The sequence below is a fragment of the Pyrus communis genome, chromosome 6 (genome assembly GCF_963583255.1).
Source record: "Pyrus communis chromosome 6, drPyrComm1.1, whole genome shotgun sequence".
In the NCBI taxonomy this organism is placed as follows: Eukaryota; Viridiplantae; Streptophyta; class Magnoliopsida; order Rosales; family Rosaceae; genus Pyrus; species Pyrus communis.
The window spans coordinates 25774687-25788027 of record NC_084808.1 but is presented as its reverse complement, the minus strand read 5'-3'; the positions used below and the strand labels follow the sequence as shown (position 1 = coordinate 25788027).

General features: G+C 39.2%; 2 protein-coding genes and 1 pseudogene across 2 annotated transcripts; 2 read left to right on the top strand and 1 right to left on the bottom strand.

Moving 5' to 3' along the window:
- The first annotated feature begins 6040 nt into the window (after nucleotides 1-6040).
- On the top strand, nucleotides 6041-8119 carry LOC137737783 (myb family transcription factor PHL8-like). The gene is made up of 6 exons (XM_068477336.1): nucleotides 6041-6441; nucleotides 6662-6738; nucleotides 6831-6888; nucleotides 6993-7068; nucleotides 7173-7242; nucleotides 7335-8119. Exons 1-6 carry the CDS (start codon nucleotides 6309-6311, stop codon nucleotides 7935-7937), a joined length of 1017 nt encoding a protein of 338 aa, XP_068333437.1. The 5' UTR covers nucleotides 6041-6308; the 3' UTR covers nucleotides 7938-8119.
- A 168-nt stretch (nucleotides 8120-8287) lies between these two features.
- On the top strand, nucleotides 8288-10536 carry LOC137736315 (protein HOTHEAD-like; annotated as a pseudogene).
- Nucleotides 10537-12305: 1769 nt separating this feature from the next.
- Nucleotides 12306-13311, bottom strand: LOC137738210 (E3 ubiquitin-protein ligase MPSR1-like). Its single transcript, XM_068477841.1, has one exon. It carries the CDS (start codon nucleotides 13168-13170, stop codon nucleotides 12532-12534), a length of 639 nt encoding a protein of 212 aa, XP_068333942.1. The 5' UTR covers nucleotides 13171-13311; the 3' UTR covers nucleotides 12306-12531.
- Between the last annotated feature and the right edge of the window lie 30 nt (nucleotides 13312-13341).

Sequence of the window (13341 nt, the reverse complement as noted above, 5' to 3'; positions counted from 1 at the left end):
TATTTGCTTGGAATTTTGCAGTTGAAGGGTAATAGAAATGCTGAAGTTTTGAACGAGAAATTGTAGGACATATTTGAATGGATGTCCATCGACTAGCACCCCAGAATTTCGAGAGAGGAAATTCAAGCTTGTAGCCAAGTTACTCATGTACGTATCTAATCTAGTTGGGGCTTCTTCATTAATTAAGCTAACATAAATCTATTGATTGCAACATGAAAGTTGACACTGCATGCACAAGCTAACTGAATGTGACCTGATTAGCGTATTTTAAGTGTGACTTTCATGCTTTCCCCAGAATTGTATATCCAAAAAATACCCTTTCCCAGTAGTAAACCGAAAAATGAAATTTCCCTTTCCAATAATAAAGGAGCAAATGAAATGAGAGAGCTCCAAGCAATCTTCACATATCCCCTTCCAAATTGTCTTCAAATATAGAGTTGCAGCCAAATGACAAGTGGTCCCTTGCTTTTAGATGTCTTATGAAGAAGACACACAATGTACGTATCACCATTAGGGTTATGGCCCAAACAAGTATTCATCCTATATTAGGAAAGAAAAATACACTTGTGAGGAATATAGAATGAGATTTTTGAAGTGTCAATAACACTTCCCTATATATATATATATGTATATATCATATAAGGGGTTTATAGCTAACGCGCTTATAGACTTAAGGGTTCTTATTCCAGCACCAGTAATTAAGATCATAATAGGTTCAATCTGCCCCACCTCTACCGTAGTTTGTACGTAAAAGAAAATAGTTACACAATATAAAAGACTTTTGTATGTTACTTGATACACAAAATTTTAAGATTATACACAAAAAAGAACTACACGTTTACATTAGAACACAAATAAGAAGCAAGATTTAATGTACACAATAACATGGGACGAGTTTATGCTTAATAATCTTGGGATGAAGATCGTGGAGAAAAAGATTAAAACAGTGTTTGGTATTTTTAATCCCTAATATGATTTGTCAGTAAAAAGGAAATGTTTTAAGAAGAGTATGACGAGGAGGAAAAGTAGAACGAACGAAAGTAGGATAGGACGTTTCTAGGAAAATATGAATTTTTACTCTTTTAGGTAAAGAAATGACCTTTTATTTTGTTGTAAAGATTTTTTAATCTTTTCAGCAGTGTATTTTGTTATGCTTTCCCCTGAAGAATTGCCCAGATTACAATTTATGGATTTGCTTTATATTCTTATAAGTTTGTAATTAAGCACGGAGAAATAAACTCGAGCATCAGCGTTCACATCTTTGTTACCAAGTTCATTGCTTGGGACATGTCAACTTTACTTGATATTCGAAATCTGAGATCAGATCTTGCATAGTGTTAGTACTTAAATTTAACATGTTAAGTGATGCAACATATTTGAGATTCACCCTTGAAGCATGACCAGAAACTTTGTTTTAAATTCATCACACGTTTCTATAGGTGTATTTAGTCTGAAAATAAAGCTTCCATTAATAAGTTTCTAGATGGTCTTGATACTATACAGGGTGCGGGATGTTCTTTTGGATTTGTGCACTTCAGGTGGCCGGGAAAGCTTGTTCAGGAGGCCTATCTTCTGACTGATAATTAGTGTTGCTCGGCTTCTTACCTTTTATTCCATTCTGCCATTCTGCGTGGGTTTTTGACTTGTGTAAGCATCCCTTATCAAAGGATCTTACGTTTGCCTCACCTTTGGAGAACTTGGTGTTAGGGCATCACCAACCCGGTTGATTATGTTTTCCAAAGATGTGCCGGTAGAACTAGAGCAGTGAATTTTAACAATCTGATCTTTTGAGATATGAGACTTCATATCGGTGTCATATTGTATTGAAAACCTGGTTTGGAAGGCTAAGGTGGAGTCAATTATTATTCGTTCAAGTGTTGAAATGGACTTAGCAATCAATTTGTGTTATATCAAATTCTTGTTTGTTGAAAGTAGGTCAAGTATTAGTTAGTCCTTCTTAGCTTTTCTTGTTGCTTAGAAAGATAGAAGAAAAAAGGGTTCAAGGTGAAACCGTTGCAAAGTTAGATGGCTCCAAGTTCTAAATCATTGTTACTCCTGTTATGGAAGCAGCCGGCGTTTGGCTCATAGAACTTGGTCTCTGGAATTTTCAAGATACAAGTCACTGAAATGCGTGTGGTGAGTGTCTCTCTAGGAGAACATGTTGTTTTTCAGTGAAGACGTTTCTCTGAAGTTATAGTATATAGAACGATTGTTACTTAGAGATTGATGAGGATCTATGAGGTACCATATACATCATATCCTTTTGCTGGAAATAGTTGTTAGATTCTGTATCTAATGCTGCTAGCAAACTATAACAATAAGCATACTAATACTAATAACAATAGAGTAACGGTAATAGCTATAAAATTTTATATTATATCCAAAATGTCAGGAAAACATCAACTTCTCAATGAATCAAGTAGAAATTAGAGGTACCCTATTTGTTTTCTTGAGAATTTCTACCAATTAACCAAGGCCTTGCCTCTCCAGGTACCTGCGTCATGCTGCTATGTCTTGGATTCATGGATGTCAACCAAGAGGTATTTTTGCATCCGTTGTATTGTTCCATTGAAAATAACATGGTCTTGCCTGAATTATTTGAGGGAATATTCTTCATGATTGTGTTTTGTCCATGTTGTGGGGTCTTGACAAAGATGGTGTGCCTCGTACATATTCTACGATTGTGAAATATGTACCGTCTTGATATATCCACTATACGCTAATTAAACATGCGCTTGGTAGACCCTGTATATATCTATGTGTAGCTTGCTACATCCTAAGATGTATAACGAACCTAAAGCTTGCACGATCAGCTAAGCATACCCTATAAGGAGAAGTTATATTGTCAGAAAGTTCAACAGCAATTTGATAGCTCCAAACATTGGCTTGTCGGCTCTCCAGATGTGTTCCTTCTAGAAGTAACACAAACATTTGGTTCATGCTTTTAGTTTGATCTTTTGACAGGTTTCATTGTTTATTATTCTCATTACATATGCTTAAATATTAAAGCTTGATATTAAGAGCTTGCCGCTTTGTTTATCAAGTCATTTGAGATGGCTGAATTCACTGCAGTTGGACACTCTTTTCAGTTCATAATGGCTCCATCGTAGTAAAATCGGATCTCAACGAGGAGTTTTGTCTTACATTTTCCTTGTACTTGCATTAAATACTAGGCCATAAAATAAAAAAAATTGTGTCCAACACAATAGAAAGAAGCCAATTTTTTAGGTGTAGCGTTTTTATCTGACTATTTGTTCGTGTAGAATTCATGCAAAAACAAGGACATCAACAGTGGTTGCAAAATGTTTATGAAGACGCTTCACAAACATGCTCGTATGATTAATGCAACTGTTCTTCGATTTTGGGGAGGAGTGTTCCTTGTGCATTTCACTATAGCTCTTCAAAAAATTGAGGTGCATGAAAGTATGTAAGTTGTCATTTATACATAAAGACGAAGCCCATAACCATGGACTCGTTACATAAAGAAATTGATTGGTGACATATTGCTCACGTTATTTTCAGTAAGCGACTGTGATTTCTACACCACATTGCCAACAATTGTTTTTGGTTTTCTTTTGGTGGGATTTTGACAGGTTCCTTTTGTTTCGCCTTTCTTGATTCCTGAGGCCATATTCTTCTCATCTTCTTCTATCTCCATGCTTTTGTATTGTGAGATCTCCACTAATGGGGTCCCTTGAAGCATAATACTTGATGAGAGGCACCTTTGTTCATATGGCTTTTTGATTCACTGGACCTTCTCCTACTGACCGAAAAATACCAGGGGCCATTTCGGCATCATCCTAGAATCTCCTTTACTGGTCATGGAATATATTAAAGCGATGAAAGGAACTCCAAGCAGCAGCTGGTTAAAGAGAAAGGTACGCCAATAACTCTTGCTTCTTTTCTTGTTTTTCAAACATTCGGGCCACATTACCATCAGAATTTGTCAATGATTATATTCCTTTCTTTGAACGTGAACTATGAGCTTGCCACTAGGGATATGTTAGCTCCATAGAGGAGAAGCAAATGCTTGCTCAGGAAGAACCCTCCACTACCACCGGGAACCTAGACCCCGCCACTCGTAGGTCCCAATGGTGCAATCTTTCGGTTAACCATTTTAGCTGCAGGAATGATGAGAGTAACAACCTGATTAGTGAAAGTACTTTTCCATGTGACCATGTCATTGTCTTGTATCCAAGGATTGTGCTAATGAGTTTAGGATCAAATGCTTGAACAGTCTCAAAGACGACAACGTATGCATCGTCTAGTTTGTTGATTAGATTAATGTGTTAAGAAGTAATTAAATTAGTATTTGAACTTTGAATCCTGGGACATTTGTGTATTTATGCAGCAGGCAGACCAAGTGAATGTTAAGCACTGGGATGGCAAGTCCTTGGAAGATCAATAATCATTGGATTTTGATTCCAGTGATCAAACTCTTGACGACAACCCAAGAAATCCCGAGATCAATCCAATATCGATCGACTTTTACGATTTGTTGTTGGCCACTGTGATTTGTGACCTCCTTTTCTTTTTTCTTCTTCACTTTTCTGATCAAAATTTTCTTTTTATTCAGTTCATTGGATATGGATTACAGAATTAAAGCTAACAATCCCTTTGGAATATATTTCTTTTTGAGAATTTCATGCAGAGTGAGAACCTGTAGATTGCCCTTTATGTCATTTCCATTTGTTTAGAGAGAGAAAAAGAAGAGAGAGAGGTTTGTGTTGCTTTGTACCATGACAATACTTATTCAGAGTTTTATCCTTTGTACCCGAGTTTAAATTCTTTACCATTTTATATCAAGGTAGTTTGAAATATCGTCGTAAAAAAAAAAACAAGTGCATTTGTACTTTTGATTCCCTGTCTCTGATACATCCAAGGCAGGAACCATTGATTGATGTAACCTCGTGAGGCATTTAGTGCCATGTATTAACCTTTGTAATTGGGCAACTAGATTCTCCCGTATTTGGATAATCTTACATATGCAAAAAAAAAAATACTAAATTGTCATATATATCCCAATCAATTTAGTAAGATATTGTCCTCGTTTTAACCACTGTAATATACAGAATTCTGATGATTACTACACGTGTCATGATTACCAAATGTGTCTATTATTTCAATAAAATTGGTGTGATTTGGTTCACTTTATGTGGGAATACTTCTATAGGAGAAAAAAAAAAGGTTATGGTTTGGGGTCCCAAAATCCAACGTTAGATTCGTTGATTCCTCCATCCTTGCAAAGAACAAAAGGAATGTGCCAATCACACCACCCTTCCTCACAACAAGAAATACCCAAAAAATATAAAACAAAAAGAAATGGGAAAGAAATATAAAAAAGAAAAAGAAATCCCCATTTCCCTTTCAATCACCAAAAGAAAAAGAAAAAGAAAATCCAATTATGACGTCCCCATCAACTTATTTATTATTTATAATTATAATTATTTTTTAGCTGCATTGCATTGCTTCTCGCACTATTAGCAAAGTTGCCCCATTATTATTCGTCATGGTGGGGTTTTTCGGTAACATGGAAGCAAAATAGAAAATAAACACTAACGAATAATTAGTTTAATTTTAGTGATTTCAGAGAAGTTTGTTAGAAAGATGTCCGAACTAAACAAAAAAGAGATTTTGCAAGCTCTTGAAAATCTATCTCTATAAACATGCTGTAAATTGCGACTCCAATTATCTTTGATCAAATTTCTACACTTCAATATGAGATCATAGAAAAAATGGTTAAAACCAGGAGAACCATTAACGAGAGCGATGATGGTGGGGTTTCTTATTCATCAGGGAATCATGCATAGAGTCTAGAGAGAGAAACTAGAGAGATACGATGAGGAGAGAGAGAGAGGGATAAGAACAAACCATACACTTTTCCTTTTTTCTCTGCTTTTAAGGCTCTGTCACAAATTGAACTCTCTCTCTTGTTTTTGTTGCATCAGAGATTCTCCCTACCTCTTTCAAGTCAAAGAAGCAAAGAAAATAAAATTATTTTTTGAATTTTTTTAGAAAAAAAGTTGGTATGAAATGATAGAGAGAGAAATGGAGGAAAGGAGGAAGTACAGCTCATGGCATATATTCTCTGCCTCCGACATAACCCCACTTATGTTTCCGGATATGGAATGAGAACATAGGACACCCCTACAACTACTAGTCCCATCCCCTCCCCTCCCAAATTATAAAGACCAGACCTTGAAACTCCCCTTCCCTTATAGCTTGGATTATAGAAACCAGAACCGCCATTATATATTTATGTTCCTGCAACTTGCCATCTCTCTCTCTCATCCACCACCCCAACAAAAATGGTTCATCAGAATATGCAAAACCAGAATATGAATTTGGTTTTATCCACCGACGCGAAGCCGCGGCTGAAGTGGACTCCAGAGCTTCATCAGCGATTCGTCGAGGCTGTCAGTCAGCTTGGAGGGGCAGATAGTTGAGTATATAAGCTTGGTGATGTAGGGGGACGGGTGGGGGCTCTTGGAAGTGTAGGTCATGTCCCCTCTTCTTTAGGATCGAGGGTGGATGTTCGCATCTTGTGACCTTCACTGAGGAGCTGATCTCGCCTAATTCTTATTTTTAGTGTCTTATACAATACAATACGAAGTTCTAATGTGTGTGTGTGTATATATATATATGTTTCATGTATGGACAGAGGCCACACCAAAGAGTTTGATGAGGATGATGGGAATTCATGGACTCACTTTGTACCACCTAAAGAGCCACTTACAGGCACTTTCTCTCTCGAGTTTCGTCACATCTAATCTTTGTCCAGATCACGATCGAAAAGCGTAATTCTCAAACTCTGTTGTGTTCTGGTGCAGAAATACAGGCTAGGGAAAAGCCAACAGTCCGAGAACTCCGCTGACATCAAGCAAGAAGGTGAGTCCATTACATTGGATTCCGAAAACTGTAGAGGATCATCATTTGTTGCTCATTCTTTAATCTTCGTCGATTCTTTATATTTGTCCTCTACTTTGATGCAGATTGCAAGGAGATTCAGAGCAGTGATGGTCATTTCGGCGCGGATATCAGCGATGAAGATCACAGTCAGATTAATGAGTAATATAGTTAGAAATAGATCCCAATCTCTTTGATGAATTTAGATGGAAAAATGACAGCACAAAGACCTCCCTATTGATTAAGCGTTGTTATGTTTATATCAGAAGCTTGCAGATAGCTCAGTCTCTCCAATTGCAAATGGAAGTGCAGAGGAAACTTCATGAACAAATTGAGGTAAAATCGATAAACGAATACCATGTTCCCATCTTCGATTCATAAAAAGATTGAAAAAGTATCAGTACTTAAAGCCGGAGTTTTGTTTTCAGGTGCAGAGACATCTTCAGCTGAGAATTGAAGCTCAAGGGAAGTATTTGCAGTCGGTATTGAAGAAAGCGCAAGAAACTCTTTCAGGGTATAGTTCTTCTTCAGTGGGAGTAGAACTTGCAAAGGCTGAACTCACCCAGCTAGTTTCAATGGTTAGCAATGGATGTCCGAGTTCTTCGTTATCAGAGTTAACAGCAACAGGAACTTCAACCCTAAAAGACGTGGAGCGGAAGCAAATGAGAGGCTCAATGGACAGTTCCTTGACATCTTCCGAAAGTTCAGGAAGGAAGGAGGAGAAGCTCCCTGAAAATTCTAATGCAACCTGTGTTGAACTACCATTAATGGCCACCCACCCGGACAATAAGGCATGGAACAATTCAGCAAGCAATCATGTTTTCGGGAGAAAGAGAAGCAGCATTCCGATTTCTGACGGTGTATCTGTAAAGCAACCAGTTGCTAAAAGAACACAAACACAAAGAGATAAAGGTGGAAACCATCTGAGAAAGTCTGGATTTTTGGCTACTATTGATCTGAATAGCAAATATCAGGGTGACAACATTGATTCGGGACCGAAAGTAATAGACTTGAACTGCAAGGGAATCTGATTCCTCAAATGCTTTTGGAGCCATCTGGTTTAGTTATATACAGTTTATGGAGAAAACTTAATTCCCTCCGGTCCTAGTCTTTTGTTTATATACATGTATGTACACTGTTATATATGTATGGCACTTTTGAAAGTATATTCATATCAAAAGAAGGTATAATATATTGTGTGGATACATCTCTTTCTCGCTCTCGCTCTCTCTCGCACGTGTGTGCACGAACATGCGTGTTTGAACACCGGATGGAAACTGCTTATTGCTTAATGCTTCTGAGATCTGATTAACCTAATTTGCCTAGAGAATTAGCTCTCTCTATCTAATCATGTCAAGCACTCTTGAAATATTTCTTTTCGATGTTTGTCAAGGGACAAGCAGAGGAGGAGGAGGGTGAGAAATAATCATAGAAAACAAAATTATGAACTAAGCACGCGCATGTTAGCTAATCAATATCAAAGAACTCACTCAAGTTTAGGTCCCCCACATGACAATAAGCTACGACCGCTCCACAATGCGTCAACGTATGGAATGCATTGGACCGGCGAGATCCTTCAGACCGTCAAATATGGAAGTTTCGTCTAAAATATTTAAATCTAGCCGTCCAGTTGAGTAATGTATGGTAGAAAAACTCGAATATACAATTCATACCTTTATCTTCCTAATCCTGTTATATGAAAGCACCAATCTTGGAGTTTCTAATGCTAAACACTAACTATTCAAAGTGACGAGCTTTTTATTCTATCTGTTCCTCCTAATTGTTATCTTGGTTTTGTGTTCTTCATGGATTCAAGGTTTGTCACTAACCCTGTTTACTTTCACCAACATCTCATTTTAGAAGCTTGAATGTTCTGTATTGATGTCCTGTTTTCGTAATCGCAGGGCAAACATTACCCCATATGAGTTCAGATGTCAATGAAGTTTCGGGCAAGTCCTTCAACTACGTTGTCATTGGAGGAGGTACTGCAGGCTGTCCCCTAGCTGCAACCCTGTCGGAGAAATTCTCAGTGCTCTTGGTGGAACGAGGAGGTTCACCATATGGAAATCCCTTGGTGTTGGATACAAAGGACTAGGGATTCTCATTGCTCCAAACTTATCAATATACATCAGTTGCACAAAGCTTAGTGTCCAATGACGGTGTGAGCAATCTCAGAGGCAGAGTTCGAGGAGGAGCATTAGCTATAAATGGCGGGTTTTACAGCAGAGCAAGTGAGGATTTTGTCGAAAAGGTTGCATGGGATAAGGAGATGGTAACAAATGCTTATCAATGGGTCGAATCTAGAGTCATCTTTAAACCCGAACTGACCCCGTGGCAGTATGCTGCTGAGTTTAGCTTTCTTGAGGCAGGGGTTTTCCCTAACAATGGTTTTAGTTTGGATCACATCGAGGGAACAAAGGTCGGTGCAAGTGTGTTTGATGAACAGGGAAGAAGACACACCTCAGCTGATCTTCTAGAGGCAGGAAATCCGAACAATATCACAGTTCTTCTGAATGCAACTGTGAAGAATGTCATCTTTCACAGAAAAGGCAAGCATAAAACTGGTAGTATTTCTTAACGGCGAGTTTCTGCACCCCCTTTTCTCCACCTGCACTCTTCACATCTTATTGGCCTTTGGAGTTGATGTGTCAAAAGGGAATTAACGGACAGAAACAAGGGGCGGAATGCAGGAAGAGAAGATAGAAGTGTGAAGATCACTATCCTTAACTGGTCAACCCTTTATGATTGAATTCCTAAATGGTTTTTGCAGGTGACAGAAATGAGACAATAGCCGGAGGCATACGATTCATCAAGAGCAACGGAAACTCGAGTGAAACTTATGAAGCTCACCTCAACCAGCCAGAGAATTCATGCTCACGGGGTGATGTGATACTAGCAGCAGGAGCTCTAGGCAGTCCTCAGATTCTGTTGTTAAGTGGCATCGGCCCTCAACAACACCTAAAGAACTTCAACATCGAACTAGTTGTCGACTTAGACGCTGTTGGAAAAGGAATGAAAGACAATCCTGGCATTGCTCTCTTAGCAGATCCTAAACCGAAAAATTTCCCACCAGAACCTCCAAAAGTTGTCGGTATAGCAGATGACTTCAAGATCATAATTGAGGCAGGAATTTTACCTGTCAGCTCCAATGCAACAGTAATGCCGATAGCTGCGAAATCGCCTTTCCAGAATCAGAAGGAACGCTTGAGCTGAACAGCACTGACCCCAGAGAAAACCCTTCAGTCACATTCAACTATCTGGCAAACGAGAAAGATTTGGCAGAATGTGTGAAGCTGTCTCAGTTGCTTGAGCGAGTGGTAAGGTCTGAATCGATCGCGTTCTTCCTGGGGATCGAATGCAAGCGAAAAGACGAGCTTATGTCTGCGGAAGATGAGCTGAGAAAACTGTGCAAGAAGAATGTGAGGACTTTCTATCACTACCATGGAGGTTGCACCATGGGCTCAGTGGTTGACAAGGATTACAGGGTTTATGGAGTTAAGGGACTGAGAGTAGTTGATGGATCAACATTCTTTGAGTCACCGGGCACAAATCCAATGGCCACTTTGTTAATGCTTGGAAGATACCAAGGGATGAAGATTCTTCAAGAGAGAGAAAATGCTTAAACCCGAAAGGTGATCGACTTCATCAACTTGTATTTTTAGCCATAAATATCATGTCAAGTTAAGATTTTCTTTGGACTCCGATAAACCAAACCAACCACAAAGAAAATACCAAAATCCAACTTCAGTGCTCACCGGAAATTTGTATGAGTTCCAAGTCCACACTTCACAAGTAAAAGTTGAACTATAAGGCAGAAGAATAGGAACAAAAGATCATTGACTAAATTGTTTTTTTTTTTTGGAGAATCATTGACTAAATTGTTAGTGCGTGAAAATGGATGGGACAGTTGGTGTTTTAGTTTAATTAATTTAACAGTAATTAGGTAGTAAAACGGGGAGACTTGACACAACGGAAATGATGTATTTTTGTGATTTAAAGGTCACCGGTTAGAGTCATGAAAGCAGCTTCTTTGTAAAGTAAGGGTAAAATTGTGTACGATAAACGTTTGTCCGATCTTCACAAAACATTGGTGACAGATTAATCTCTTCTTCATGCAGTCTCATATGACATGAGGTGGTAACATAACTTTAACTTTTGAGTTAAACGATACGCCAAAGTAGAGTTGGTAGCTTCATAAAATGCATCTGTGGTAATTTGAACTCGGGTTAAGCGCTCCAACTCTTAACTTGTTTCCAATAGACCAATTTATGTATTCATTTATTGTATTCAGATTAGATTTTAAAGGAAGTCCATGTATTTATAAAAAGTACGATGTTTATTAATGCGGTGAAATAATAAGTAGAACAAGAGGATATAATGCAATTAAATACAGACCTCTTTAGTAGGAGTGATTTTTCAGTGTGACCGGCACGCAAGATAGAAGGAAACGGTTGTTGACTTGTGCCTATTAATAAAGAAAAATGTCTTTAGTAGAACACAAGCATCAGAGAGAGTGTTCATGGCAATGGGATTTTCATTGTTTGTGTTCCTCCCATTTGCTTATTTGGCCTTGTGTTCTTCATGGATTCGAGGTATGCCATTTACCCTTCTCAGAATAACTGAAAATAAAAGCGGACAACTGAAAAACGAAATGGTTATCTTAAAAAATTAGCTAGCCTTGAATGTTGAGAAATGATTATCACATTTTGATTTCTTAAAAAATTATCAACGGGCGATGTGATACTAGCTGCAGGGGCATTAGGCACATTCAACTACTTGGCAAAGGAATGAGAGACAACGCTTGCATTTCACTCAAACTGGAGCAATCGCTCTCAAAACCCTTCAGTCACATTCAACTACTTGGCAAAGGAGAAAGATATGGCAGAATGTGCGAAGCTGCGTCGGCAGATGGAGCGAATTGTGAGGTCTGAATCGATCGGTTACTTCCTTGGGATCGAACGCAGAAACGAATCAATATCTAGTGAAGATGAGCTGAGGCAACTGTGCAAGAACGTGAGGAGTTTCTATGACTACCATGGCGGCTGCACCGTGGGATCACTGGTTGACAAGAATTACAGGGTTTACGGAGTGAAGGGGTTGAGAGTTCCTGCAATCGCCGGGCACAAATCCAATGGCCACTTTGCTAATGCTTGGAAGATATCAAGGGATCACGATTCTCCAAGAGAGTAAATTGCTTAATTAAATCTAAATTGTTTAATTAAATTTGTGATTACCTTAATCCGCTTGTGCTCTTATCGCAAATGCAAGATCATAAATTTCGGAACCGGAAAATTAAGACAAAAGTCGAGGCGTCATTTTTTAGGGAAGCCCCCTATGAACCGTGTTTGCATCATTTTTTATGCTCGCATTATAAAATATTGTACCAATATCACGTAAAATCGAGACAAATCCCACTTATCATTTCTCAATTTTTAGATAAAAATGAAGAGTAAAAAATTAAAACTAGTAAAGTGCGAATTTCCCCGTAAAATGAGAATTACCACAATATATAAAACTAATTTTGAACCTTGAAATCTTTGAGATCCTGTACAATATTCCTCCTCGTTCCCACAAATTCATAAGAAAAAAAAAGAATTTTTTATTTTTACTAAAGCAACTTTTATTCTAACTCTGCATCGTTTCATCATCGCTGGATTGCTCAGAACCCTCGCTTGCTCTCCTGCCATTGTGAACAAAAACCCTAACCGTAATCTCCCCGTGGACCCTCGTTCCCTCTCCGCCTGCTTCACCGCCCTTCTTCCGCACCTCCTCCTCCTCAACCGGCATCGTAAACCTGCAAACCGGGCACGACCCACGAAGCTTCAGCCACGTCTCTATACAATCCCCATGAAACCTGTGCTTGCAAGGCATCTCCCTCGCCACGCCGTCGACCTCAAACTGCTCCAAGCAAATCGAGCACTCAGACCCGACGTCCGCCTCGACAATCTTGACACTCGGCATGGCGTCGATCGACGCCTTCGACGCAGGCGGCTGACCGTCCTTGCCACCCAGCCCCTGCAGCAGCGAGTCCAGGTCCGAATCGCCTCCGATCACCGCCACGCGTTGGTTGAAAGGGTCGACGAGAAATATTCGCTCCCGCGGGGTTCGTCTTTCCGGGTTTTCTCCATCTGGGTTTTCCGGGTCGAGTGTCGCGGCGGAGGCGACTGCACCTAACATTAAGGGCATGAGCACAGAGAGCTCTCGATCTCGACCCCTCCTCGTGAGCCAGTCAAAAAAGGATGCGAACTCAGGTTCGGAATCCATGAAACTTGTGGGTTTTTTTCGGATTGAAAGCTTAAGCAGAGAAATTTTCAGGGAACTTTGGGGAAAACGAAGAATGAGAAAAAATTAGAAAAATTAGAGAATGGGGTTTAGCGATCGGGAGGGGGAGGATTAAAGAGGTGAGGGGAGCATGACCACTTAAGGAAGAAGAAG

What these genes read in the sequence shown, in the direction of transcription:
- LOC137738210 (XM_068477841.1), bottom strand. Translation starts at nt 13,170, where the DNA reads ATGGATTCCGAACCTGAGTTCGCATCCTTTTTTGACTGGCTCACGAGG.
- LOC137737783 (XM_068477336.1), top strand. Translation starts at nt 6,309, where the DNA reads ATGGTTCATCAGAATATGCAAAACCAGAATATGAATTTGGTTTTATCC. An exon ending in ACCTAAAGAGCCACTTACAG is followed by an intron (nt 6,739 to 6,830) that starts GCACTTTCTCTC and finishes GTTCTGGTGCAG; the next exon opens with AAATACAGGCTAGGGAAAAG. An exon ending in AACTTCATGAACAAATTGAG is followed by an intron (nt 7,243 to 7,334) that starts GTAAAATCGATA and finishes TTTTGTTTTCAG; the next exon opens with GTGCAGAGACATCTTCAGCT.